Below are 24,978 nucleotides of genomic sequence, written 5' to 3'. Positions count from 1 at the left end.
TAGAATGTTTAAAAATAATTTATTAGGAATTGTAAAAAAATTGAAGAGGGTTACAGTGTTGACAAGAACCTTTCAGAGTAAACACAGAGTCCAAAGGCTGCAACACCATGGCAATCAATCAGCAGGCTTAGAAAAATATCAACATCTACAACTTGGTGATAGAAATTGACAGCGCCTCTTGTTCTTAAACTAACCACAAAAGTAAAACACCTTATCTAACTTCCCATTGCAAAAAGGTAACATTTTTTAAAAAGTATATAGCTTCTCATGAGTTTCATGGCTCCAGTCTGTGTCATCCAGTAGATGTACAGCGTATCTGTCAGTGTGGAGAAGGGGGTTGAGGAGAAATACATACAATCTCATCATGGAAGAGCCTCAGGACCACCTCTGAGAGTGTTAATTTAGCACTGAAACGAATGAACGAATCCCCTCCACACATCGACAGAGACAAGGAAGTTCATTAACAAACCAAAATGAAGATGATAAATTCACATTTGCCACCAATATATCCATTCCCTGACAATACATTTCACACCTAATTTCAGTGTGACCGCATAGCCATACAATGTACAAACACACAAACGCGCAGTCACACAACACAATCTGAGAAAGAATCTAGCCGTGAAATCGTACCATTGTGAAACTGTTTTACGACTGGTTCCTGCATGTTTGTCCTTCATTTTCCTTTACAACCACTACATATTCAAAATGATCATTCTAAAACAACAATAAAATAAGTTCAAAGTAATGATGAAAGAAACAGTTTTAGGCCTACTCAAAAGAGGAATATCCCCACAAGCTCTCTCTCTCCCAGTGCTGATAACAGTGGTTCCTGCGTGAATTCACAGTATAGGAGCAAACCCTTTCACTCTGTCAGACCTGGACCAGTCTCACAACTGGTCCAAGATTATGAATCACACAAATACACTATGATATGTATCAGTCTGAGTGCCCAACGCCGAACAGTATGAATGAAAGTAAAAAACCATCTGCTGAAAACAAATACCATCACTGCCTTCCCAATACCCCTCGTTTTTTGCAGAATCCAAAAGACAGTTATATTTACAATATTTTACAAAAACAGATATCACGCAGTTCAAATCTGACTGGAAATAGGCCCATGACTATCAATTTTGTTACTTTTATCATTATTAGTATAACAAATGTTTGTTAAACACCTACCAAGATATACATTTTTCAACTTTGTAATACATACAAAAAAAATTGTATTATCAGCAATGTTCTGTATGTACTGAAAGATAAATATACATTTATTCAGTACAAATACTTGCTCCAGTCCTTCACATATTCTGAACCTGGAGATCACTTTTTCTCCCTCACCGCCTCTCAATAAAACACCTTCTTCTGACAAAAGAATCAAATGGGAAAAAAATAATAATAATTAAGACATACGAGAATACATGACAATTTCCACAAAACAGTCAAATGAAATAAACATTTAAAAAAGTAGCTAGAATTATCTGCATGTTTTTCTAATAAAAGCAGAAATATATATTTTTAAAGGTTGTTATTCCTTTCTGCTAACTACAGTAACATGTTAGACAGGAGGGGATGTTAAGACCGAACACAGGAAGTCTGAAGAAAAGAGATCCTCAGTGGGAGGAGGGGCGTGGACATCAGGGGTCAAGGGTCAGTGTTCCCACTGCAGATGCAGGGTCACACAGCCAGAGAGGAGTGTCAGACCAGTTCAAAGCTTTCCATCTCTCAGTTCACAGCTCTGCAGAGAAATTGAGACAATTTTCATGAATAGGCAACATTATATTGTTACAATAAATGTACAGTAAATTAGAGTGATTTATTTGAATGGAACATGACTGAGTATGTGATGCTGTGGGTGGGTGTAGTAGCAGACTCACTCTCTCAGTGGTAGCCATTAGTGAAGGCCGTAGCAATCAGAGGACCCTGTAGGGAGCAGTCAGACACAGGAGAGATTAGAGGGAGCGCCCAGTCATCACAACACAACCACCAACACCCTCAACATCATATCACATTCAATAACACAACCCTCACCAAATGTGCCAGAAAAATCTGTCAAAATGGACAGTATATTATCCAAGAGCAACATTACTTGTTCCTTTGACTTGATATTACAGTCACACATTGACAGACAATTCTATGCTCATAACAGACCCCCTCAATGTATACGGTCATAACACAAGATTGGACAGTATTGCAAGATGGATATATGAACACGTGCCAAGATCAACATCTTAGGAGCACTGCTATGTAGCTTCGATAGTCTTCCTATGACATTCTGAACAGATAGTATGCAGACACATTTTGCATTTCCAAACATGAATAGGGTCTAAAATACCTACGTGATAAGGGCTGTGTCTTACCCCCAGACTATGGCCGAACCCAGTGTTTGGGGAGGGGCTTGCAGCGCTGAGGTAACTGCTGACAGCAGACTCCTGATTGGCTGCTGCATATAAGTCTGCCATTGGCCCAGGGCTGCTGAACCCCCCAGAGCGAGAGGGGGCGGAGCCTAAAATAACATACAGATGCAAATAAGTAGACAGACACATAATTAGTTACACAGGAGAAATACTGTACATCAAATTAGCAAACATTTCTCAACCCCTCATACATACCTCTTGCTACTGCTGCTGCCGCCACTGCCATTGGTCCGTATGCCGACAGAGGAATGGCTGACAGGGTAGAGGAGGTACAGCAGGTTTCAAATCCAGCTCGGGCTACGAACAGCATTGACCTCTCTAGAGGTCAGTCAGAACAGGATTTTTTACCATTATCCTTGACATCATGTCCACCTCTAACATATGGGGCTACATTACACTGATGAGGGCAAACCCACGCCTGTGGTGTGTAATTAGTGTGTAGTAACTGGTGTCACTGTGTAATAACTGGTGTGTAGCACAGTAAAGGGGTGTGTAGCAGACGGACGGCATGCTGCTTGTAAAGGCCAGAGGAGGGACTGACCTGTGAGCTCAGGGGGGTGTGGTGATGTCAGAAGGGGGGTCCTCTCTAAATGGAATTCTAGAACAGAAACATCAGAGAGTGCTGTTGAAACAACACACCGGCGAGGTAAGGGACACACCCATCCATACACACACACACACTGGCAGAGAACATACAACTAGGGTGACACCAAGGGAACACATCAATGAGATGGCGTAAGAGGAAGAAATGAAGAGCGAATGGGAAGTGGCAGATTTACGTAGAAGAAAAAGTCAGGTTAACTGGTGGTTCAAGCCAAATACGTTAAGATGGAATAAGAATATACTGCCCCCCCCACAAACATACCCACTCTTTCTCTTACGAACACACACAAAGCACATGCAGTCAACTCCCTGATATTTATAAGCAGCAAATGACACTCAGAGTGCTTTATGAGCTTCCATGGAGGCTGTGTTGGTTAAAGAGTTTGTCTGTGTTGTGGGAGCTATACAGAGTATGACGAGTCTAGACACACACCAAGTGAAGATGAATAGGATCACACAACCATCATTAAATGATTGGACTCCTCTACTACTCTGTGACCGTCCAGGAACCTCACAAAATGGCCATGATTGACTCAGGGGAGTATGAATGGGTGGAGGAGTAGGTTCTTACCAGGGAATTGATAGGTATATCCAGGGGTGATGCCAGTGTAACTTCGACTAGTATACGTAGCTGTCTGAAAACCTGGGTAACCTATGGTGAAAGGACAGTCATGGGTCTGTGTTTGAGTGAAACAGTGCTGCCCCCTGCCTGTGAAAGAGGATACTGTCAATGAAACAACAGGTTCACAGAAACAATACACTCAATAACATGCTTTATTCTAGATCAGCCAACAGTGTATGTTGTGTACGTATGCTCAGCTCAAAGTTGATCTAACTTAACAACTGTACCCTTGCCTATAATTCCCTCTTGTCCTGCCAACATCATTGGGAATATTCCAGTTCTCAGACTGAACAGTAGATGGTAGTGTCATTACCCCATCTTCAGAGGCATGCTTTAACCACTAAATCCTATTAAATATATATATATATATATATATATATATATATATATAGATAGATAAATATATATATCTCATAAATATCTCATCAATATCAATATTACATACATACATGCATTACTTTTCCTAAGATCATACAGTGCATCAATTCCAGGGTACCTCAAACTAATTTGGTACCACATGTTTTAATAGACTTGGTAGGCTCAAATATGGTATGCTATCGGTCCCCTAGCGGTAGTAACTTCTGTGGTAAATCATCTCCTCATAATATAAAATATGATATTATGAGAGGATGTGTGATGGTATGGGGTAACAGGATGAGGGGCCACATCATCGTCGACATTACTGTCGTCATCCTCGTCACTATGAGTTTACCCAGCATGCCGATGCCCAGCATGAAGGCATCCATGCCGTAGGGCATCACCCGAGAGCGCCCCCTGGCCGAGCCCGTGGGTGACATCACTTCCTTGGGCTGAGCCTTCTTACACTCCACCTGTCATGAGCACACACGAAGGGGACAAAACAGTCAACAACTACAACTAACAATTACATTGTGTATTGAATAACGAAGGATTTATTTAAAGCCTTCTTAGCTCACCATTTTGCTGTTTATCTCATGGAAATGCATCTCACACACTTTCTCCACCACATCCTCATTCTCAAACGTGACAAAGCCAAACCCTGGAGTGGACAAATACAAATAATGTATGTGAGGAGGGTCAGCTCATGAAGAGCTCGGCAACACCATTGATTAAAGCCCATTATTGAACATCTCAAACCCAAGTTTGGGGAAATCCATTCTGCTGTCTCTGGGGGTTAGAGTGTGGGGCTAATGCACGACTGCTAACCACCTCCTGTATTAGGTACTGTAGTAGCCGCTTAGTACATCCGCACCCTCCCCCCTCTGGGGCGCTGTTCCTGGCTCATCCCCTCCTCCCTCCCCTCCCTGCTGGCCAGGTCAACGAGCCTCCCTCCCTCCCTCAGCCAAGTAAAGCTGGGGGGCTGTCATAATCGATCAGTCCCAGGGTGGGTAGAAGGCGCTTTAGGAGGCTTTATCCTGATCCCCGATTAACAGACTGACTAATTAGCCTAGACTTGTTCCTCTCCTCCTACTCCGTTCCTCCTGTTCAGCCTATGAGGAGATAGCTGATAGTTGCATCATTCAGGAAAAGTATTACTTACTACGATTGTGATATGTGGTTGTCTTACCTAGCTACCTTAAGATGAACCCACTAACTGCAAGTCGCTCTGGATAAGAGCTTCTGCTAAATTACTTAAATGTAAAAAACTATTGAGGATACGGAGATGTAAGGCTTGAAGTACTGGGGGACTGGACAGAGAGAGGGTTTCTCAGTCTCACCTCTGTGTCTGTTGGTGGTCTTGTCAAACATGAGCATGGCATCATCAACCTAGAGGACACAGAGTTTTACACACATCACCTCACAATGTACGCACTCGCCATATTGTCTGACCTCACCCCTTCTCAAGTTCTCCCGGGAGGCTCAGCAACAGATGGACAAAAGGGGCAGAGCGAGGAGGGGTGGAGGGGGACAGGTTTCAAAGGAGGGAGGAGAGCACAGTAGAGGAAGAGAAGAAAACAGAAGAAGAAACATCTTAAGAGGGGACATTAGTGATGCATGGGCACAAGATGGCCGCTAGAAAAGGTTTGATTCACAAACCCAAAATCTGAATCACTTCCCTGTTTCTCTAAGTTAGATGTCTTGCCTCTGAACTGCATAGTTGGAATCTCTCTCTGAAAAAGAGGACATAATCCACCCTCGCTCCCCCTACTTTCCAAAGTTTGCCATTCCCATGGCAACTGTGCAAAAAGTTATCTTAAAAATCTTTATCCGGCATCAAGCATGATTTGTTAAGAGGGAAAGAGAATGTGTGTGAGTTTGAGAGAGAGATACAGACATAGATAGACAGAGAAAGAGAGAGGATGTGTGAGAGAGTCAGAGAGGAAGAGTGAGAGATATAGATAGACAGAAGGTACAATAAGTAAGGTAGAAATGTGGGCATGTATAATGTTGGATGTGGGGAAGAGGGACTGGGGAGAGAATACAGGTACAGACCATGGTGAGGTAGAGATGGGTGTGTGTGAGAGAAAGAGAAGTGAAAGAAACAGTATCGTGAGATAGAGGTGGAGACAGAAAATGTGGGACTAAATTGGGAGGGAGGAGAACAGAGAGCGACAAAGAATGGGTGCAAGAGAACAAAGAGGTGTGGAGGCTTTGTCTGTTGGCACAGCCAGCCATAACTCCTATTCTCCTAGTGCCCTCTCTTCCTCTCCCTCTGTACCTCCCTCCTTCACAGTAGAGGCCCAGGATTCATCTTCAGCTGAACACAGACCAATACATTTCAATACAAAATCTAATTTAAAAAAGCAACTGTCAAACACCTAATATCATTCAAATGAACTCCTGAATTAATTGCTAACTAATATTTTAGTAAAGCAATATGTGTGCTTTCCACATTCAATATCTGATGCCTTTCAGTTTGCAATAAAGCCAAAGGCAGGTGCACATGGTTCCACCACCTATTTGCCAGAACCACTTATTCACACGCCTATACGGTTCCACGCAGAGCTGACACATTGTGTTAGTCAATGTGCGTGTGTCAGTGTGTGTGTGTGTGTGTGTTCGTGCTTGGGTCCACCCTTGGGTAGCTTGGACGAAGAAAGGTCAAGGGTGAGGGAGGAGGGCCTCCAGCCAGGGTGAAAGAAGACCTGTCAGTCTTAGCTCTCTCAAATCACTGACTCTTTCCACTCTGACATTTCCCTATCAACCCTCCTGTCTCCCTAACCAGGCCTGCCTCTTTACAGTCCAAGCACCATGACACAGCAATGGAACAACACAGACAATGTTGCTCCACAGTTTAGAGCACCAAACTTTAACCAAACTGTATATACTGAATTAGAAGGTGAATTATATGCTGAAATCTACAATCTGCAGGATGATAAAACTGTCCTGACACTTCGGATATGTTTTTCACATGTTCCCCACAAGTACCCAGTGCAATTAAAATGTACACAAGTTAAAACATCAATGTCCTCATTTAACTAAATGTTTCTAAGTAAGTCAATAACTGTCCTTCAAAGCTATATATTTCAAACATGGGACATTTTAAAATGGTGCACTGGACAATATTCCCCTCTTACCCTCTCTTCCACTGCTCATCCTCCCAGTCATTCTCTCCCCATCCCTCTCTCCACCCCCTTGTCCAGAGCAGGGCAGGAGACAAAAGGTCCAGTGAGGCAGTCTAATCAGAAACTTCCATGGGTGGCTAGAGTTTACATCTCTCCATCTAGCCACCTCTCTCTCCATCTCATTCCATTAATGCAATTTTATGATTGGGAGTGAAGCACTTCATATGCTAGATACAGGAAGTATAATTTAAATTATCAAGACTGAATTTAATATTACATTATCACACTGCCCTGACTGACTAATGGTAAACTACATAAATTAGCTTTGCCTCAGCCTTTTATTGGGGTTGAAAGCTAATCTAGTTAGTATGCAGGCTCATTGGTTTATCTGATTTCCTACTGAATTTGCACCTTACTTACTTGCATAGGTTACTTGAGACCACTATTTCAAGTTGTCTGTTTAGAATAGTTACAGTCAACAAAAGTAAGAAAAGTTTGAAGATTCAACAGAGGAGTAAGAGTGCACCACAGCGCACCTCCTTGTAAATATTGAACTCCTGTACAAACTAGCAAAATATTTGCCTAGCTTTGTTCAAAGACATAATAGTCCCTGCACCCGTTCTCCCTTCTGCCTTTTTTACCTCATCATTTATTATCTCTGCTCTGCATTTCAAAGCCCTTGGAATCTATGGTGGGAAGCGTCAAAACTGAGTACAATACGGATATTCAAATAAATATCTATGGATATTCAAATAAAATCAAAGGTATAAGTTTGAAGAACTGAAGACAGACTGGAAGTGACACGTATGCTGGTTTGGGTTGGTTTGACCGTTGGTCAACCAGTGTTATTGTTACAAAACTCCTGGGTTGACACTCTCCAACCCCCCACCCTCAACACAAAACCCCTTGCCCGCTGAATTACTTGGGGACAATGGGCAAGCCGGGTCACTACGGTAACGGGCCAGGAGGGGGTTGGGGGTAGGAGCAGCTGTTACATCAGATTAATTCAAATTCTGATAATCCCTCCCCCTTCCCTACCATCACCACACTCACTCCCTCTCCAAAACTTTTTTCTCCCTCTTTTCCCTAACTTAGCCTAATGCTCCATACCTCCATTCTACCCTCTCTATCCTTCTTCTCCTCCACCCCTCCCACAAGTAACTCTCCTCCCTTCCAAAACAACTCTTCAATTGCACTTCATTTTTACCTTTACCTCAGCAATCAGTTTCATCTAAACAACAAAGAAGTGAGACGGGTTGAGGAAAACAGTGGCATGGAGGATAATGCAACATCACACTCATCTCCACTGCCTCAACACAGTCTGAGACACAGATCCACACACGTCTACTTTCTACCTCACATTTCAATAGCTATACTAGCTCCCATGCTGCTTACCTTTCCGAACTGCTCGAAATACGCCTTGACATCCTCAATGGTCGTGTTCACGGACAGACCTCCAACAAAAATCTTCTTGGTCCGAGTCACTAGCTGCAAGGAGAAATGGGTCCGTTTATGAATGGATCGAGAATAACGGTGATAACACCATGGATTAAGATGAACCTTTAACGGTGGCTGTAGTTGGGTAGCCTGGTATTGTCCATCTCTATGATCAATTAATTCAGGTGCCAATGAAAAAACCACCAGCAGGCAAAGGAGTCAGATGAAATAACTCTGCCCAAGTATTAGCACAAAATGTTTTTAGACTTTATGTTGATATTTATGGCATCACGACCAACAGTACATTATTAACATAGTTATTACACAGCTTATGTAGAACATTACTACTGCCACCACCAGCCGGTGAACTTGCAGGTTACACGCTCTTATGAATATACAAAATGTACATTATTGTGCTGTATAAGGTGTTAACAAAAGCCACTTGATCACACAAGAGTGTACAGATCACATTGATGTCACAGCAGCAGTCATGTTCATCTATTGACAAGGCATTAGGCCAGATAGAATGTGAAAAGCTTAACATAGCAAGCACAGGCTAACCTGCTCCCTCCCAGCAATGCCATTCACACTGAACTCACAGGACTAAGCCCTGATAAACCATGACTAGACTGGCTCACTCACCTTGGGCTGGGCTCTACGAGGGAATGCAACTTTCGGATCAATCTAGAGGAGGGAGTTCAGAGGAGAAAGGCCAGTTTAGACACACAGCTCAATACAGAGCCCATGAAATCAGGTAAATGTGAACCAAGTCCATGGTTGTGGTCTCTTTGGTGCCGCTCCTTGCCTCATCCTGTAAGGGTTCCTTATTAACATGGGTGTCCGGGTTACAATGCTGCACCAGTACATTAGGTCATTATGAAAGCTAGAGGAAAAAGACAACTAGAGGATAGACCCAAGGGATTGTTGTTTTCACAACGTGGGGCATAGAAGATGAAAAAAATTGATGAGTATAACATTTACTTTCTCTCTGAAAGAATCTGCTGGTAGATTTGGAACTAAGAAGCTCTCATTGTAACCATAACCCCATTGGCCTAGCCAGGGTTGCTCTCAGTTCTATGAATACTTTTCCAACCCCTGAAGTGCTGGTTTATAGGTGTGCAGGTGGAATGAGTGGGAATGTTTTCCGGCATGCCTGCCTGCCTGCCTTCCACAGCCCTCACCTCCTCTCGTCACCAACATGTGACATGTGATCTCCTGGAATCTCACACAGGCACTACAATCACAAACACATCTCACCTCCACAAAAAAGGAAGGACAGCGAAAGAGACACAGTAGATGAAAGAAAGGGAGGGACAGCACAGAACAAGAGGAAGATGAGGAAGACGAGGAGGGAGAATGGACTGACACAGACAGAGGAGAGAGCCGTCAACCTCACACACTGACAGCACATCAGCCTCATTTTGTTTGTTTTTCTCTCCCGCTAAGACATTATGATGATTTTTTGAGCTATTTAAAAGCCAACGTTTCATAGTGTGTTTATCGCCATTCTTCCACACAGTTCTTCAGTAAACATGGGAGCTAAGCTATCATTAACAGTGCAGAGACTGAAATATTGGACATATTTGGGAAGATGATAATACTAAATTAATATAATGATAATAAATAATAATAACAAAAGCCAAACCATTGAATTCATATATTTCCAATTGACAATATAGTCGTTTGTTCAGATTGGATAAAGAGTAACTACACCATACAAAAAAGATAAGACTATAGAGACTATAGTACAGCAACCTCTATAGTATTAGTCTCTACTGATCTAATAGAACAACTAGGCTATTCCACGCTGTACTGTTATGCTACAAGACGGTAAGACAGTACAGTGCTAAGAGCACTATATTAGTCCGTAACCATGACAGGGTAGAGTAGAACTACAGTAGAACTACAGTAGAGAGCGAGTGCCTCTGTGGTACACCACATGCGTTTACCAGAGTAAAGTACAGTGTTTAGTCTACATGTGTAGTGTCGACATCACGGTAGGTTCTATTGAGCAGAGTGAGAAGGCTCGGCTAGACTGAATGGTGTATCGGATGCAGAGTCTACTGTTTAGTTCTATGGTTGCTAGACTACTCTGATAGTCACCTCCAGTCACCAACCCTCCTGATGTCCAACACTCCTGTGCACATTAAAAAAACAAACAAACAGACACACACACAAACAAAATCAACATACAGCAACCAACACACACCCATGGGGGGAAAATATGGACATTAGACAGGTGAGGGAACTTTTTCATAAAATCATTTTTGAAAACAAAATAAATGACCCGAATAGAGAATTGATTGGAGAAAGTTAAATGCCCCCCTTTTCTACATTTATGACACAAAGTAAAATACATAACCACAAAGTGCAAAACATCCTGCTTTAGTTTGTATTAATGATGACATATTTATTGAATCATGCTAAACGTGGCAGAGGTGTTGGTGTCAGGGAGGTGGGCCGTAACCCAGGCCCACCGACTGTCCACACAGCTGAGCCTTAGAAAAAGGCAAGGGGGCTTATCAAATCAGGACAATCCATTTGACCAATTACAGTCCAACCATGCACTCTTTAAAATTAAGGTGCACGTTGGAACCAAATAAGGTTCTTGAGAGCGATGCTATAGGGGAACCATTTTAGGATTTCTGAAGAACCATAAATGGGATGGTTCTTTGAATAACCATACAAAATCCCAAACCAGAAATGTTTTCGGATTGAATAGCCCTGCTGTAGTTTTAAGCCTTAATTGCATATTTCCCAGGGTGCCTTTCGAGTGAATTTTAGCATTACCAGTACCCCCCATGACTGTGTTTGTTAGTGATAGAGACATGGCTGTTGCATTCATTACTTTTCAGTCCTGTGGCCTTCACCAAGTGAGGTCTTAGCTGAATATGTTGTCATTAAAATATAATTATTGAAGACAATACAAAACATATTTCATAAGGGCTTCTTTTGAGGGCCTAGTTTTACTCTAATTCAATGGCCTGAAACTCAGTTTATATGCCACATCAGCCCTGCAAATCACATTATGCTGGCTTGTGAAGTGATGTGCAATTCCTATTGGAATCCAGACAGAGTTGGGATATCCAACATTTTTTGAATTTTTATTAACACATCACCTGCATCCAGAATGACTGCCAGGGTTAGGAAGACTAAGATATGAGACTACCTTAAATATATAAACTGGAACAATTATAACGGGTGCAATAAGTCTAATAAATAGTTTTTAAAAAATGTTATTCATATTTGAGTAGCATAAGATTAATTCATCAATCAATGTACATGTAAAAACATAGATATTGACACAAACAACAACAACACAAAATCGACCTGCAATAGAGTATGCTGGGAAATATGATAATAATGGGAACACCAACACTGGCGGTATTTTACACAATTAAGTGTTAATTTAACTCTTTACGGTGTTAATGTAACTCTTGAATCAACACTAGAAATGTTACACTAAAAGATCCATATTAATCACAGATGGGGTGATTAACAACTTCCCGCTCTCCCTTCATGCATCCCTTCCTCGCTCTCCTCGACTTCCTCCTGGGTCAGCATGCTAGTCCCTTCACGTCAGGGCTAACTGAAACACCTTATCCATACCAATTCTACAATCAATAGAATGAATGATTTTAGGATATCTCAAACTGCTTAGATTTGAATTGGACATTTTCTAGGACAGGTTATTATTTCCCCTTTCTTAGGACTGAGCTTGCCTTGGGTGGGTGCATAGCAGGTGTGGAGTGCACCAATGACATCCATACTCAGGACTGAGTCCGACTGACACAGTTCTCTATGTTTAGATAGAATATGTTTTACGAGCTGCAGGAGTCTTTAACGCTCTGTAACTTGATGTTGACCTACTGTTGCTATCATCGATATATTAGCCTGTTGGAGTATCCTTGTGTTAAAGTTATGCTTGAGAAATGTAGGACTACATAATATCTTGTAAAACTCACTTTACCTCAAAACCTTTTCTAAACCATGACGACAGAGTGCAACATCACTCCGATGGGAGTAATCTTAAAACATAATACAATAATTCTCCATAGATAGGCTACTCAAGTCACTAGCAGACAGTGTGCCTAGCAGCTACAAATAAATATCAATTAAAAAAGTCCTTCTGAGTAAACCTCCCTCCATTCTTGGCCTGGAGCAGGTTAGTCAGTCACAGCATGGTAAATTCTTTCGGTTGCCACTAGAGAAGGTTTCTCTCTCTACTGTCTAACAGGACAGCCTGCCTGCGGCTGTAAGAGAGAGAAGAGAGGGGGCAGGGTGTTCTCACTCTAAACAAAAGCCAACCCTACTCACCATCCCACCCCTGCCGTTGGTCACTGAGCCTTCTCCACCCCAGACACACACACTCTAAAGCTGCAACAGAGCACCGGCCACGCAGAGCACAGTCACACCCTGTTACCAACCACACTCAGTCATGCTCCATCCAGCTGACAACACATGGATATAATCTATTACTTGCTCTAGGTTTTTATAGGTTAAACTGTCACCTAGTCTGGTATCCCAGGAATGATCATTTTCAAAGATGTTGGTTTGTGTCCAATCTCTTTGGAGGGAGGCGTCATGGAGACAAAAAAGCTATGGCAACTAACCATTAAAGCCCCCATTGCAACTAGCATCATGCCAAATCAGACTGATGTAGTAACCTTTGACTTGGTCTGACGTCTTTAATCTATAATTTATCTACAAACTTTTCTCTACACTTCTATACTACTGCACAGAATGTTACTTTGAAACTGTGCCGCTACCATCCCATAAAGCTCTCCACCCTATGACTCTCTCTCTCTCTCCCATAAAGCTCTCCACCCTATGACTCTCTCTCTCTCTCCCATAAAGCTCTCCACCCTATGACTCTCTCTCTCTCCCATAAAGCTCTCCACCCTATGACTCTCTCTCCCATAAAGCTCTCCACCCTATGACTCTCTCTCTCTCTCTCCCATAAAGCTCTCCACCCTATGACTCTCTCTCCCATAAAGCTCTCCACCCTACGACTCTCTCTCCCATAAAGCTCTCCACCCTATTACTCTCTCTCTCTCCCATAAAGCTCTCCACCCTATGACTCTCTCTCTCTCCCATAAAGCTCTCCACCCTATGACTCTCTCCCATAAAGCTCTCCACCCTATGACTCTCTCTCCCATAACGCTCTCCACCCTATGACTCTCTCTCCCATAACGCTCTCCACCCTATGACTCTCTCTCTCCCCATAAAGCTTTCCACCCTATGACCATCTCTCTCCCATAAAGCTCTCCACCCTATGACTCTCTCCCATAAAGCTTTCCACCCTATGACTCTCTCTCTCTCCCATAAAGCTCTCCACCCTATGACTCTCTCTCTCTCTCCCATAAAGCTCTCCACCCTACGACTCTCTCTCTCTCTCCCATAAAGCTCTCCACCCTATGACTCTCTCTCTCCCATAAAGCTCTCCACCCTATGACTCTCTCATAAAGCTCTCCACCCTATGACTCTCTCTCTCTCCCATATAGCTCTCCACCCTAACTACGACTCTCTCTCTCTCCCATAAAGCTCTCCACCCTAACTACGACTCTCTCTCCCATAAAGCTCTCCACCCTAACTATGACTTTCTCTCTCTCCCATAAAGCTCTCCACCCTAACTACGACTCTTTCCCTCTCACAAAAAGCTCTCCACCCTAACAACGACTCTCGCTCTCTCTCTCCCATAAAACTTACCACCCTATGACTCTCTCTCTCCCATGAAGCTCTCCACCCTATGACTCTCTCTCCCATAAAGCGCTCCACTCTAATTACGACTCTCTCTCTCTCCCATAAAGCTCTCCACCCTAACCACGACTCTCGCTCTCTTTCCCCCATAAAGCTCTCCACCCTAACCACAACTCCTGCTCTCTCCCAAAAAGCTCTCCACCCTAACTACGACTCTCTCTCCCATAAAGCTCTCCACCCTACCTACGACACTCTCTCTCTCCCATAAAGCTCTCCACCCTAACTAGGACAAGCTCTCTCTACCATAAAGCTCTCCACCCTATGACTATCTCTCTCTCCCATAAAGCTCTTCACCCTATGACACACTCTCTCTCTCTACCATAAAGGTCTCCACCCTATGACTCTCTCTCTCTCTCTCTCTCTACCATAAAGCTCTCCACCCTATGACTATCTCTCTCTCCCATAAAGCTCTTCACCCTATGACTCACTCTCTCTCCCATAAAGCTCTTCACCCTATGACACACTCTCTCTCTCTCTCCCCCATAAAGGTCTCCACCCTATGACTCTCTCTCTCTCTCTCTCTACCATAAAGCTCTCCACCCTACGACTCTCTCTCTCTACCATAAAGCTCTCCACCCTAACTATGACAAATTCTCTGTCTCTACCATAAAGCTCTCCACCCTATGACTATCTCTCTCTCTCCCATAAAGCTCTTCACCCTATGACACACTCTCTCTCTCTCTCCCCCATAAAGGTCTCCACCCTATGACTCTCTCTCTCTCTCTCTCTACCATAAAGCTCTCCACCCTACGACTCTCTCTCTCTACCATAAAGCTCTCCACCCTAACTATGACAAATTCTCTCTCTCCCCCATAAAGGTCTCCACCCAAAGACACACTCTCTCGCTCATAAAGCTCTCCACCCGAAGACTCTCTCTCTCTCTCTACCATAAAGCTCTCCACCCTACGACTCTCTCTCTCTCCCATGAAGCTCTCCACCCTTTGAAACGCTCTCTTCTATAAAGCTCTCCACCCTATGAAACTCTCTATCCCACAAAGCTCTCCACCCTTACTACGACTCTCTCCCTCTCCCATAAAGCTCTCTACCCTATGACACTCTCTCTCTCGCTCCCATACAGCTCTCCACCCTATGACTCTCTCTCTCCCATAAAGCTCTCCACCCTATGACCCCCTCTCCCATAAAAAGCTTTCCATCCTAACTACGACTCTCCCTCTCCAATAAAGCTCTCCACCCTATGACTCTCTCTCCCATGAAGCTCTCCAATCTATGAAACTCTCTCTCGCTCTCAGAAAAAAGCTCTCCACCCTAACTACAACTCTCGATCTCTCCCATAAAGTTGTACACCCTATGACTCTCTCTCTCGCTCATAAAGCTCTCCACCCGAAGACTCTCTCTCTCTCTCTACCATAAAGCTCTCCACCCTACGACTCTCTCTCTCTCCCATGAAGCTCTCCACCCTTTGAAACGCTCTCTTCTATAAAGCTCTCCACCCTATGAAACTCTCTATCCCACAAAGCTCTCCACCCTTACTACGACTCTCTCCCTCTCCCATAAAGCTCTCCACCCTATGACACTCTCTCTCTCGCTCCCATACAGCTCTCCACCCTATGACTCTCTCTCTCCCATAAAGCTCTCCACCCTATGACCCCCTCTCCCATAAAAAGCTTTCCATCCTAACTACGACTCTCCCTCTCCAATAAAGCTCTCCACCCTATGACTCTCTCTCCCATGAAGCTCTCCAATCTATGAAACTCTCTCTCGCTCTCAGAAAAAAGCTCTCCACCCTAACTACAACTCTCGCTCTCTCCCATAAAGTTGTCCACCCTATGACTCTCTCTCTCACCCGTAAAGCTCTCCAACCTAACTACGACTCTCTCTTTCCCCCATAAAGCTCTCCACCCTAACTATGACACACACTCTCTCTACGACTCTCGCTCTCTGTCTCTCTCTCCCATAAAGTTGTCCACCCTATGAATCTCTCTCCCATATAGCTCTCGACCCTATGACTCTCTCTCTCCCATAAGGCTCTCCACCCGAACTTTGACTATCTCTCTCTGTCCCATAAAGCTCTCCACCCTAACTACGACTCTCGCTCTCTCTCTCCCATAAAGTTCTCCACCCTATGACTCTTTCTCTCTCCCATACAGCTTTCCACCCGAACAATGACTCTCTCCCATAAAGCTCTCCACCCTAACTATGACTCTTGCTCTCCCCCAGAAAGCTCTCCACCCTATCTACAACTCTCGCCCTCACATAAAGCTCTCCACCCTATGACTCTCTTTCTCTCTCCCATAAAGCTCTCCACCCTAACTTTGACACTCTCTCTCCCATAAAGAACTCCACCATATGACTCTTGCTCTCTCTCTCTGTCCCATAAAGCTCTCCACCACATGACTCTCTCTCTCACACATAAAGCTCTCCACCCTAACTACGACTCTCTTTCCCATAAAGCTCTCCACCCTAACTACGACTCTCTCTCTCACACATAAAGCTCTCCACCCTAACTACGACTCTCTTTCCCATAAAGCTCTCCACCCTAACTACGACTCTCTCTCTCACACATAAAGCTCTCCACCCTAACTACGACTCTCTTTCCCATAAAGCTCTCCACCCTAACTACGACTCTCTCTCTCACACATAAAGCTCTCCACCCTAACTACGACTCTCTTTCCCATAAAGCTCTCCACCCTAACTACGACTCTCTCTCTCACACATAAAGCTCTCCACCCTAACTACGACTCTCTTTCCCATAAAGCTCTCCACCCTAACTATGACACGCTCTCTCGTTCTCTCTCTTTCTCCCATAAAGCTCTCCACCCTACGACTCTCTCCGTCTCTCCCATAAAGCTCTCCACCCTAACTACGACTCTTGCTCTCTCCCATAAAGCTCTCCACCCTAACTACGACTCTTGCTCTCTCCCATAAAGCTCTCCACCCTAACTACGACTCTTGCTCTCTCCCATAAAGCTCTCCACCCTAACTACGACTCTTGCTCGCTCCCATAAAGCTCTCCACCCTATGACTCTCGCTCTCTCTCCCATAAAGCTCTCCACCCTAACTATGACACGCTCTCTCCCATAAAGCTCTCCACACTAACTACGACTCTTGCTCTCTCCCATAAAGCTCTCCACCCTAACTACGACTCTTGCTCGCTCCCATAAAGCTCTCCACCCTATGACTCTCGCTCTCTCTCCCATAAAGCTCTCCACCCTAACTACGACTCTTGCTCGCTCCCATAAAGCTCTCCACCCTATGACTCTCGCTCTCTCTCCCATAAAGCTCTCCACCCTAACTATGACACGCTCTCTCTCGCTCCCATAAAGCTCTCCACCCCATGACTCTCTCTCCCCGTCTCTCCCGTAAAGCTCTCTACCCTATGACTCTCTCTCTCTGTCTCTCCCGTAAAAGCTCTCCACCCTATGACTCTCTCTCTCTGTTTCTCCCATAAAGCTCTCCACCCTATGAATCTCTCTCCCATATAGCTCTCGACCCTATGACTCTCTCTCTCCCATAAGGCTCTCCACCCGAACTTTGACTATCTCTCTCTGTCCCATAAAGCTCTCCACCCTAACTACGACTCTCGCTCTCTCTCTCCCATAAAGTTCTCCACCCTATGACTCTTTCTCTCTCCCATACAGCGTTCCACCCGAACAATGACTCTCTCCCATAAAGCTCTCCACCCTAACTATGACTCTTGCTCTCCCCCAGAAAGCTCTCCACCCTATCTACAACTCTCGCCCTCACATAAAGCTCTCCACCCTATGACTCTCTTTCTCTCTCCCATAAAGCTCTCCACCCTAACTTTGACACTCTCTCTCCCATAAAGAACTCCACCATATGACTCTTGCTCTCTCTCTCTGTCCCATAAAGCTCTCCACCACATGACTCTCTCTCTCACACATAAAGCTCTCCACCCTAACTACGACTCTCTTTCCCATAAAGCTCTCCACCCTAACTACGACTCTCTCTCTCACACATAAAGCTCTCCACCCTAACTACGACTCTCTTTCCCATAAAGCTCTCCACCCTAACTATGACACGCTCTCTCGTTCTCTCTCTTTCTCCCATAAAGCTCTCCACCCTACGACTCTCTCCGTCTCTCCCATAAAGCTCTCCACCCTAACTACGACTCTTGCTCTCTCCCATAAAGCTCTCCACCCTAACTACGACTCTTGCTCTCTCCCATAAAGCTCTCCACACTAACTACGACTCTTGCTCTCTCCCATAAAGCTCTCCACCCTAACTACGACTCTTGCTCGCTCCCATAAAGCTCTCCATCCTATGACTCTCGCTCTCTCTCCCATAAAGCTCTCCACCCTAACTACGACTCTTGCTCGCTCCCATAAAGCTCTCCACCCTATGACTCTCGCTCTCTCTCCCATAAAGCTCTCCACCCTAACTATGACACGCTCTCTCTCGCTCCCATAAAGCTCTCCACCCCATGACTCTCTCTCCCCGTCTCTCCCGTAAAGCTCTCTACCCTATGACTCTCTCTCTCTGTCTCTCCCGTAAAAGCTCTCCACCCTATGACTCTCTCTCTCTGTTTCTCCCATAAAGCTCTCCACCCTATGACTCTCTCTCCCATAAAGCTCTCCACCCTATAACTTGCTTATTGGCATGGGAAACATATGTTAACATTGCCAAAGCAAGTGAAGTGGATAATAAACAAAAGTGAAAAACAAAATTAAGAGTAAACATTACGCTCACAGAAGTTCCAAAAGAATAAAGACATTTCAAATGTCATATTATGTCTATATACAGTGTTGTAACGATGTGCAAATAGTTAAAGTATAAAAGGAAAAATAAATAAACATAAATATGGGTTGTATTTACAATGGTGTTTGTTCTTCACTGGTTGCCCTTTTCTTGTAGCAACAGGTCACACATCTGGCTGCTGTGATGGCACACTGTGGTATTTCACCCAGTATATATGGGAGTTTATCAAAATTAGGTTTGTTTTCGAATTCTTTGTGGATCTGTGTAATCCGAGGGAAATATGTGTCTCTAATATGGTCATACATTTGGCAGGGGGTTCGGAAGTGCAGCTCCGTTTCCACCTCATTTTTTGGGCAGTGTGCACATAGCCGTCTGCCTACGGTGGCCTTTCTCAATAGCAATGCTCACTGAGTCTGTACATAGTCAAAGCTTTCCTTAAGTTTGGGTCAGTCACAGCGGTCAGGTATTCTGCCACTGTGTACTCTCTGGTTAGGGCCAAATCGCATTCTAGTTTGCATTTTTTTTGTTAATTCTTTCCAATGTGTCAAGTAATTATCTTTTTGTTTTCTCATGATTTTATCTAATTGTGTTGCTGTGCTGGGGCTCTGTGGGGTCTGTTTGTGAACAGAGCCCCAGGACCAGCTTGCTTAAGGGACTCTTCTCCAGGTTCATCTCTCTGTAGGTGATGGCTTTGTTATGGAAGGTTGGGGAATCGCTTCCTTTAAGGTGGTTGTAGAATCTAACGGCTCTTTTCTGAATTTTGATAATTAGCGGGTATCAACCCAATTTTGCTCTGCATGCATTATTTGGTGTTTTACACAGAGGATATTTTTGCAGAACTCTGCATGCAGTCACAATTTGGTGTTTGTCCCATTTTGTGAATTCTTGGTTGGTGAGCGGACCCCAGACCTCACAACCATAAAGGGCAATGGGTGCTATAACCGATTCAAGATTTTTTTTAGCCAGATCCTAATTGGTATGTCGAATGTTATGTTCCTTTTGATGGCATAAAGGCCTTTATTGCCTTGTCTCTTAGCTCGTTCACAGTTCTGTGGAAGTTACCTGTGGCGCTGATGTTGAGGCCGAGGTCTGTATAGTTTGTGTGCTCTAGGGCAACGGTGTTTAGATGGAATTTGTATTTGTGGTCCTGGCGACTGGACCTTTTTTGAGCACCATTATTTTTTGTCTTACTGAGATTTACTCGCTCTCTCTCGCATATAGCTCTCCACCCTAACTATGACTCTCCCTCCCTCCCTCGAGTGGTGTCCTCTTTAGTCTCAACTCATTTTCCTTGTGTATATCTGTAGATATGTTGAGATGGTGTACCTCTCCAAACACAAAAGGGAAGAAGGAGCCTCAGCACATTTCAATACACTGACCTACCCCCAACCATCACCCCTCCCACCCAGTAAGGGGGAACTCAGCCATCCCTATGACGACCAACGGGCAGCATTGTTCCCAAACCAGCCCACATTCATTAATAACAAAACCACACAACCCCCAGAGTTTTAAAAACGCAAGTTATACACACTCCCTCGTGCATATGTACACATAGAAACAGGTTGTTCGAAACAATTGTGCAGTCTTTGATCTGGCTAACGGAGTTCTGAGATTTTCTTTTGTTTTCCCACAAGGGATCATAATGCCCCTCCATATGGTAGTGGTTGTTCTGACACTCCCTCCCTATTGAATAGTACCGATATGACAATGTTGGGAATATCACTATCTTGTCCCAACTACATAAACACCTGTAGCTTGCTAGTTTCAGGGTGCAGAGGCACAAGTTAATGAATTGATGTGTTTAAATAAGACAGTTATGGAGGTAATTTTCACCCTAGGAACAAATGACTTGCGAACTGAAGTATAAAACAGCATGCAGAACGTTTGACGATGAGTTTACACTTGCTATGAAGCAGAAACTGTGCAATTGAGCACAACCCTGTCTGGGTCCCCCAGTTTCCATGGCAATTGACACTGTGTAACGCTTTCTTGACCGTTTCACTGTGGGAGGGTGAGGGAAAGAGAGAGCATATTCTGTAGCCCAGTCTATTCCTGAACTTTACTCCATGGCTCAACATGTAGTTTTTAGACCCCATTAAGTGTCATGTGTAAAGAACACTTGCAAATCATATTGGGAAGAGCAATATTCATAAGTATTTTACTAATAGCATAGTTTAGTAGTCTAGATTAAATTAAAGGCAGCTATGGCAACTCTTTAATAGTGCCATATAAAGGCAGTAATATATATACATTTACTTAATTTTGTATTTACATTTGACTTATTTCCCAGAGATAATGTAATAACTTTACAAAAGTTAAAAAAATTGTAGAATATGTCTAAAAGACTTAAAATTGATAAAACTACTACAGCCATATGAAATATGGTTTTAGTTAGTTCTTGAGAACAGAAAACATGTTTTGGAGTTGGCTTTTGGGTAAAAATAGAAGTGATAACATTAGAAAAGTATTCTAGTCTACAGAAATACTTTAAGTGGATTAATAACTCACTGTTTTTGAATCCAACTCATGCCTGGTTACTGCCAAAACTGAATCCACACCGGCCTGGTCAACAAACGTGACAAATCCAAAACCCCTGCAAATAAATATCAGCATATACAGTGCCTTCAGAAAGTATTCACCTTGACTTTTTCCACATTTTGTTGTGTTACAGCCTGAATTTAAAATGGATTAAATTGAGATTGTCACTGGCCTAATACCCCATAATGTCAAAGTGCAGTTATGTTTTTAGAAATCTTTTGAAAAATAATTAAACATGAAATGCTGAAATGGCTTGACTTAATAAGTATTCAACCCCTTTTTATGGCAATAGAACACATTACTGAGAACCACTCTTCATATTTTCAAGTATAGTGGTGGCTGCATCATGTTATGGGTATACTTGTAATCGTTAAGGACTGGGAAGTTTTTAGGATAAAAAAGATTGTAACTTAGCCCTAGCAAAATCCTAGAAGAAAACCTTTTTTTTCATTTAACTAGGCAAGTCAGTTAAGAACAAATTCTTATTTACAAAGACGGCCTACTCTAGCCAAACCCTCCCCTAACCAGGACGACGCTGGGTCAATTGTGCGCTGCCCTATGGGACTCCCGATCACGGTCGGTTGAGATAAAGCCTGGGATCGAACCTGGTTCAGTCTGCTTTCCCCCCAGACACTGGAAGATGAATTAATATTTCAGCAGGACAATAACTTGAAACACAAGGCCAAATCTAGACTGGAGTTGCTTACCAAGAAGACAGTGAATGTTCCTGAGTGGCCGAGTTACAGTTTTGACTTACATCTGCTTGAAAATCTATGGCAAGACCTGAAAATGGTTGTCTAGCAATGGTCAACAACCATTTTGACAGTCCTGAAATAATTTTGAAAAGAATAATGGACAAATATTGTACAATCCAGGTGTGGAAAGCTCTTAGACACTTACCCAGAAAGACTCACCGCTGTAATCACTGACAAAGGTGAGTCTAACATTTGGGGTATGAACTGAACGAGATATCTGTATTTTATTTTCAATAAATGTGCAAAAAAAAAAAAAAAAACTTTGTCATTATGTGATATTGTGTAGATGGGTGAGACAAATATATTTATTCAATTTTGAACTCAGCCTGTAACACAAAACGTGGAATAAGTCAAGCGGTATGAATATTTTCTGAAGGCACGGTAAAATAATTAAAACACAAAGAAAGTATGGGCACATAATAATCATGTGAATTAAGTAGGCCAATGTAATCACGAGCAGTTTTAACTGGTGTGATGTGTCTGAGCGGGCTTGGGCTTTTCTGATAGGGCGCTGCACCGCGCACGCCCCCCTCACCTAGAGCGCTTGGTAACTGGATCCCGCATCACCATGCACTCCTTCACCTCGCCATACTTGCAAAAGTACTCTTTCAATCCCTCTGAAAGAAAGAAGACCAACAAACTGAGATAAACTATTTTTTTGTATGTCGGTTGCATAAAGCAGGTGGTGTGTGACTCTACAGCCTACTACGGTAGAATTGTAGCCACCATTGTTCAACTTTCTGATGGTCGCAGTCTGTGATTCGGTTCAAACGTCAACAATGTTAATGTCCAGTAATGAGAACATAAAATAAGGAATATTTAAAGTTGACCATGACAGCCTATACAGAATATGATATATTTCGGTTATATCAACATACATACTGCATAACGAGAGTAAATTATGATACAATATCCAATGACAGAATCAAGACAAAACTCATCCCCCAAGGACTGCAACGATCTTTCTTCCTGCGATGTGCTCAATTATTGTCTTGAACAATAGCCTATTGCCAAAGATTTAGGGCCAGTTATAGTTTTGTCTCATTACTTTAGCATTGGTTCATTTTCATCTTGGCATTCTGTATTATATCCCCCTGTATGCTAGGCTACTGATCTGTGTTGAATGAGGGACTTTGATTTTAGCAAAGGACCTCTGATTGAATGTATCTAGATGCCAAGCGAGTGTAGCACAACTCATTCATCACTTTTAGAAATCTTGGATCAAAACTAGAATTTAGGCTAATAGCTACAGATGATTATTTCCCACTCTCACTGTGACTTTAAAAACACATGACTGAGAATCACATACGAGAATAAACGGCTGATAAAAGTTTTGATAAAGTTTGGAGAAAAAGCTCACCTTGTGTCGTCTGCCAGCTGAGACCGCCTATGAACATTTTGCTAAAAGAAATAACACGTAAGTGAAAATGCACATTAAATAGGCCTACGTAATATGTAAGCTTTGATGTTTGGTAAACAAGGGCAGTTCAATCATTTAGAAATGTCGACCCGTTACAGCAATATTTAACTCGCTTAATATAAATTATAACACCGTTATTGAAGCTTAAATATAACTTAGCTGTTCACAAAAATACTATGAATGGGCGGTCTCTCTTTGAAGATGAGAAGCCCATGGACCAACAACACAAAAAGTGCGAGTACGCTCTCCGTCTCAGTAAAATAGGTAGTTTCTCTCAACTCCCGGGTTTGTCTCTGAGGTGTATCGATCTCATGACTAGGTATAGCCGACTGAGGAAGGTAGGTTTACCAGGGGTCGTGAGGGGAGTCCGTGGAGGACAGGCTGCTCTGGCTCCCTTCCGTATCCATTTCGTGCCGGTGTGTTCAGACTGTACGGTATGGAAAAACAGACCGAGTGGAGAGATGGGAGTGGAGAGATGGGGCGGGGGTTTGGCCAAGGTTTAAGGGGGGAACGGGCTGTTGCAGAGAGGAGGGACGAGTACATTTGGCTCAAGGAGAGGTGGTCGACTCCTCCTCCTTGTGCTGTGCCCGCGTGTTCCTCTCATCCTAGCGTTACGCACATTTTACGCATGCTTATAAATACAAAAATGTGTTACAATTTGTAAAATAAACAAATAGAGATATCAATATGTATTTTAGTTTGGGTAAATGATAATACTGTATGAAATCATTAGAATGATCATTTTTGTTGGTGTGAGCTAAATATATTTCGTACTGGTTTAAGGTTTTAAACTAGGCACATAAATACACTATATATACAAAAGTATGTGGACACCCCTTCAAATGAGTGTTTTCGGCTATTTCAGCCACACCCGTTGCTGGCTGGTGTATAAAATCGAGCACACAACCATGCAATTTCGATAGCTAAATATTGTCAATAGGCCTTACTTAAGAGCTCAGTGACTATCAACATGGCACCATCATAGGATGCCACCTTTCCAACAAGTCAGTTTGTCAAATTTCTGCCCTGCTAATGCTACCCCGGTCAACTGTAAGTGCTGTTATTATGAAGTGGAAACGTCTAGGAGCAACAACTGCTCAGCCACTGAGTGCTGAAGTGCGTAGCGCGTAAAAAATAAATAAAATTGCCTGTCCTCGTTGGCAACACTCACTACAGAGTTCCAAACTGCCTCTGGAAGCAACGTCAGCACAAGAACTGTTCATCGGGAGCTTCATGAAATGGGTTTCCATAGCTGAGAAGCCGC

General features: G+C 43.3%; 1 protein-coding gene across 3 annotated transcripts; it reads right to left on the bottom strand.

Annotated features, from left to right (window-relative positions):
• Positions 1-24,768, bottom strand: LOC120063175 (RNA-binding protein Musashi homolog 1-like). 3 transcript variants are annotated; one of them, XM_039013375.1, is made up of 15 exons: positions 24,063-24,768; positions 23,655-23,695; positions 22,830-22,911; positions 21,510-21,594; positions 9,207-9,248; positions 8,523-8,615; positions 5,340-5,388; positions 4,578-4,660; positions 4,355-4,472; positions 3,592-3,729; positions 2,959-3,015; positions 2,613-2,669; positions 2,340-2,506; positions 1,878-1,923; positions 1-1,738 (listed from the first exon to the last, which is right to left on the bottom strand). In XM_039013375.1, the coding sequence occupies exons 1-14, from the start codon at positions 24,119-24,121 to the stop codon at positions 1,882-1,884; spliced, it is 1,113 nt and encodes a 370-aa protein (XP_038869303.1). In that variant the 5' UTR covers positions 24,122-24,768; the 3' UTR covers positions 1-1,738; positions 1,878-1,881. The 3 variants fall into 3 exon arrangements, with proteins under 3 accessions (XP_038869303.1, XP_038869305.1, XP_038869306.1); XM_039013377.1 differs by having other exon boundaries at positions 3,592-3,672; XM_039013378.1 differs by having other exon boundaries at positions 2,361-2,506; positions 3,592-3,672.
• Positions 24,769-24,978: the final 210 nt, after the last annotated feature.

Source organism: Salvelinus namaycush, chromosome 18 (assembly GCF_016432855.1).
Source record: "Salvelinus namaycush isolate Seneca chromosome 18, SaNama_1.0, whole genome shotgun sequence".
Lineage (NCBI taxonomy): Eukaryota > Metazoa > Chordata > Actinopteri > Salmoniformes > Salmonidae > Salvelinus > Salvelinus namaycush.
Note: the sequence above shows the minus strand (reverse complement) of the source record. Positions and strands in the feature narration are given on the sequence as shown.